Source organism: Perca flavescens, chromosome 2 (assembly GCF_004354835.1).
Source record: "Perca flavescens isolate YP-PL-M2 chromosome 2, PFLA_1.0, whole genome shotgun sequence".
Lineage (NCBI taxonomy): Eukaryota > Metazoa > Chordata > Actinopteri > Perciformes > Percidae > Perca > Perca flavescens.
The window spans coordinates 5,659,427-5,664,426 of NC_041332.1; the positions used below are offsets into that span (position 1 = coordinate 5,659,427).

General features: G+C 41.9%; 1 protein-coding gene across 1 annotated transcript in view; it reads right to left on the bottom strand.

The window, feature by feature from the left end:
- Window positions 1-5,000, bottom strand: part of usp34 (ubiquitin specific peptidase 34) — a 105,962-nt gene that overhangs the window by 4,237 nt on the left and 96,725 nt on the right. Inside the window, exons 70-74 of the mRNA XM_028568762.1 lie at window positions 4,060-4,167; window positions 3,051-3,155; window positions 1,586-1,710; window positions 973-1,096; window positions 781-860 (exon numbers count right to left, since the gene is read on the bottom strand). Of these exons, the coding sequence (XP_028424563.1) occupies window positions 781-860; window positions 973-1,096; window positions 1,586-1,710; window positions 3,051-3,155; window positions 4,060-4,167 (542 nt within the window). The remainder of the gene's footprint in view (window positions 1-780; window positions 861-972; window positions 1,097-1,585; window positions 1,711-3,050; window positions 3,156-4,059; window positions 4,168-5,000) is intronic.

Below are 5,000 nucleotides of genomic sequence, written 5' to 3' on the forward strand. Positions count from 1 at the left end.
GGTCAGTGGAACTTTGTTAGCCTGGAAATCTAGACCCAAATCAGAAAGATTAAGGGTCTGGAACTGAGTAATGAAAAGGGGGCGGCACCAAGCATGCATTTGAAAATCTCACTGCACGCAATTGGATAATACTACGACCAATCACAACAATACACGCTATACCCCATACGCTTAGCTAGCAGCGGAGCTAACTGGTAGATTAATCTCTTAGCTACCAGAGGAGCTAACTGGTAGATTAAACTCTTAGCTACCAGAGGAGCTAACTGGTAGATTAAACTCTTAGCTACCAGCGGAGCTAACTGGTAGATTAAACTCTTAGCTACCAGAGGAGCTAACTGGTAGATTAAACTCTTAGCTACCAGAGGAGCTAACTGGTAGATTAAACTCTTAGCTACCAGAGGAGCTAACTGGTAGATTAAACTCTTAGCTACCAGAGGAGCTAACTGGTAGATTAATCTCTTAGCTACCAGAGGAGCTAACTGGTAGATTAATCTCTTAGCTACCAGAGGAGCTAACTGGCTGATTAAACTGTCGTCATCTGGTTAGCTCGCCTCTGGCCCGCCTATATCAGATACCCCGATGTGATTGGTGCAGCTCGGCTACCAGGGTATAGTTAATGAGCATCATTACTGAATGTCAGAGTGACTTGCTGAGCAAATTCAAATAGTGCTCTCGTGAGAACTCTGGATTTCCAGGGTAGAGCTTTGTATCGTCTGCCAGAGCAACACCAACCACATCAACACGGCTGGATTTATAACGCGTCTTAAATTTGTGACGTACCTGCGACTGACAGAGCTCCGTCCACAGCTTGGGGAAGAGAGCAAGGTGGAGAGGAAGTCCTTCATAAGCGATCAACACACCTGAGAGAGAGAGAGAGATTATATGGAAATATATCGGACTTTATGTTTCTGTGTGCACAGTGGGACTTCTGTGTGACTTCTGTGTTTTCAGTTCACACAGATTCCTACGTACTGAGTTTGACGAGCGTGTCGGTGAATTTCTCGCAGTTGATGGCGACACGACACAGCAGGTGGCTGAACTGGTGGTAGGACAGGAAGTAATCCAGCAGCATCCGGTCGTACACCTCGTCTTTACCCTGAGAGAGAGAGAGAGAGAGACAGACAGACGGACACAGAGACACACAGATGCACGAGCACACACACACACACACACACACACACACACACACACACACATTACTATCAATATCAGGCTCCTGCAGATTTTAAAGACCCAATGTGAAGATTATCTGAAAATTTTTTTTGTTTAACAGTTTTAAATTTAGTTTCATTTTAAAACGCAGAAGAAGGAAGGGAGGAAGGAGAGCTGCAACAATTACTTTCATTATTGATTAGTCCGGCGGATTTTCAGTTTACGAGGATGTAAAACAGGGAAAAAGCAGATAATCTTCACATTGGAAAACTTTAACCAAACAGGTGATGTGACAGAAGGCTTGTTTGAGATGAGGCAGAACGGTCTTGGAGGTCTTGGTGCCGCAGTTTCTCTACACAGGCTGCCGAAGCGAAAAAGGGGAGGAAGGGGGGTGTGTGTGCTGGGGCGACAGGTAAGCATCAGGCGAACGTACCTTGCTGCTCTCCACCATGGACGGCAGCAGACACATGTTGAGCTCTGGCCTCGGAGGGCGGATGTTGTTCTTGGCTCCCATCAGCTTGATGTTCTCTCTGCAGGGCAGGTAAGGGCCGAACGACACTGAGGACACACACACACACACACGCTAAAAATCTGCCCTTAAATGAGAATTCCAGTCGATTTCAACCCGTAGCTCTGTTGTTTGTAAATCAGGAGTACCGTCAGTAGCGAGAAAAACGAAAACAAACGGTGCCGAAAACAAACCGTAATTCTCCTTTAATGGAAGGTTCCAATCAGGGCTGTCAAAATGAACGCCATGATAACAAGTTGACAGCACCGTAATTTGTGAAATGAGGAAGCGATGCAGCAGCAACATTGTGGACGGCAAGCAAAGACTCCACAAGACTACAGTTATTTGCACGTATTGTCGATGTGAACGGAGTTACCACCGGAGAACGTCGAGTCTCAAATACCACTGGACACAGGCGCCGATACCGTGGGTGCTCCGGAGCTCGAGCACCCACGGTGTGCCAGGCTGCCAGCAGGCTACATTCATTTAAAATTAAACATTTGCAGTTGGTGCTAAATGGAGCGTCTGCCACAGTGTGATTGGTTATGACGCTGTCAGTGGTCTGCTCCATATCCTATCCACCAATCACAGCGTCTCTCGGATGAAAACGCCTCCTTTAGTGATTCTTAATTCTCCGATCCTGTCTGTATTTGTAAGAAGTGGCGCCGTCCGAAGTTGAAAGCCTACTTTACGGCTTTATTATCAAGTTATTAGGCGCGTGTGTTTGTGTCGGCCGCAGTCCATTTCCTAAGCTTCTGAAATGCAAACATTTTTTGAATTACTTTTTTTTTTTTTTTTTTTTTTTTTTTTTTAAAAGGGCGTGCGCCCGTGAGCACCCACGGAGGAAAACATAAATTGGCGCCTACGCCACTGGATCATTACAGAAACAAAAATTTTTAGAACAGTTAAAAAATGTGCTATTAAATCGTGATTAATTGCGAGTTAAACCTCGTGTTGTCACCATGCAACTTTCGGTTTTTCTGGGTCAACATTTTGACGTTTTTGTCACGTTTTCCGAAGTTTTTTCCAACTCTTTTTCTGCGCCTTTTGACATTGTTTGTGGGATTTTTGAAGCCTTTTCCGACATTTTTGTCACTTTTTTTTTTTTTTTTTCCCCAACGTTCTTTTATCGTTTTTTCTCTTCTTCAAATGCTATAAAATTGAATAAAAGACCCAAATTAAATGAAAGTAGTGAACTGATCATTCATATTACTTGTGAAGACCTTTGTTTGTTTTTTTGGAAATTTGGTCCACATTTCTGATATAGAAACTTTTTGAAAATGGGTCAGATCTGACCCGAGGACAACAGGAGGGCTAACAATGGAGAACCATGCGATTAATTAAGTTATTAAAGGGTGATGAAGAGGAGGAGGAGTAGGAGGAGGCTCACTGGGGATGTTGCTGTGGTGGTAGGTGCAGTGGTTGTGCTGCAGGAAGGGGACCAGAGTGTGCAGGAAGTCGTGAGGACTCAGCAAAACCAGCTCCTTCAGAACATCTGCAGGAACCAGAGCAAAGACACAACACGTTAGAGCCGGCGATGGAGGACCCCAGAGCCCAAAGTTACACCTTCCCAATGTTTGCTTTGTCTAGAGCTGCAAAGATGAATCCAAAAGTTAACTATTTAGGGTCGGTTTGAGTCTTTTTTTTTTTTTTTTTAAAATTTTTTTAAAATTAAAGTATACATTTTCTGATTCTAGCATCTTAAATGTGAACATTTTCTAGTTTCTTCACTTTCGGACTGCAAATAATACTTATTTTCATTGTGGATTAATCTTCTGATTATGGAAAAAAAAAATCATAATCACGATTATTGATGAAAAGCTGTAAATTGTCACATTTGAAAAGCTGAAACCATCAGATGTTTCCAACATGAAGGACTTTAGAGAAACGGTCGCTGATTCAATGTTGATTACAGACCAATCGTTTAAGCTCAAATCTCATTTACTGTTTAGTAGTTAAATATAGAGCTGCAAATCAATTAGCTGTCAGCTATTAAATTAATCACCAACTATTTTGATACATTTTCTGGAGAAAAAGAAAAGAAAAGAAAGGGTAAAACTTCTCTGATGTCAGCATGTTAAATGTGAATATTGTTCTAGTTTCTCCTCTCCTCTGGGACAGGAAACTGAATATCTTTGAGTTGTGGACAAAAACAAGACATTTGAGGACGTCATCTTGGGCTTTTTGGGAAACACTGATCCACTTTTTCTTTTTACCATTTCCGACATTTTAGAGACCAAACAACTCATCCATTCATCCAAAAAATAATCCACAGATTAAATGCCAATGAAAATAAACAGTCCAAACCTCAACCTTTTTACTAATACATTATTAAGATGTTTTCTCGAAAAATTATTCTAAACATCAATCGTGTGCATGCGTGTGCTCGCGTGTGTTACCCAGGCAGGCGTTGCGGAGCTCGGGCGGGCTGTAGGAGTTGAGAAGTGTGAGCAGCTTGTGGGCAAAGTCGATCCTCTCCTGCCACTGGATCAGAGCCTGCTTCACATCTGGACGACAGGATACAGAAACATCTGCTCAGAACAAACCTTTGTAGCTTTCCCTAAGGATCTGCACTTATTTCTGTGCTGCTGCAACGCCTACATTCCCCCTCTAATCTCTCTAGAATAAGAAATCCCAGTTGCTCCCTGGATGCTGTATGTATAGCTGTCCACAGCTCCTGATACTAAAAGGGTAACTACCGTGTTTTTTAACCTAGACCCTATGTTCCTCTGTTTTTGTGTCCAAGTGACTGACAGGAAGTCTTTGACATTGGTCCAGTATTAAGTGAGATCGATGCAGTCGGCAGCAGCGAAACAATCTACAATGTATGTAAGTAATAGGGTTATTGTCCAACTTATATTTACCTTCAAAAAAGTGCACATTTTGCCACTGACAGACTCAGATTAATATTCTAAGTGTCTGACTACATTATGGGAAGGATCCCTTCAGAGATAGACCTTTAAAACCTCTAAGACCTTTCTGTTTAACCAGAAACAGCTCTGAAGTCGCTAGCGCTAAACCCACCAGACTCCATTTAAAAAAACAATACTTTTAGCGTGTATAGAGCCAACATATTTTCACATGTAAATCAGTAAACTATGTGTTTATTTCAACCAAAACTTTGTTGTGATGGTTGGAAAAGTGGAAAGATGACCCAAAACGACTTTTCATAGTTTTATTTTGTTTCCGTCGATTTTGAATGAAGTGTATTTTACGACGCTAAAATTACGGTTTATTTACATGGAGTCTGGTGGGTTTAACGAACGCAATTTTGCGGATGTTTTTATGTTTTAAAAAAATTATCTTACTCTTTAACAGAAAGGTCGACCTCCTTAGAAAT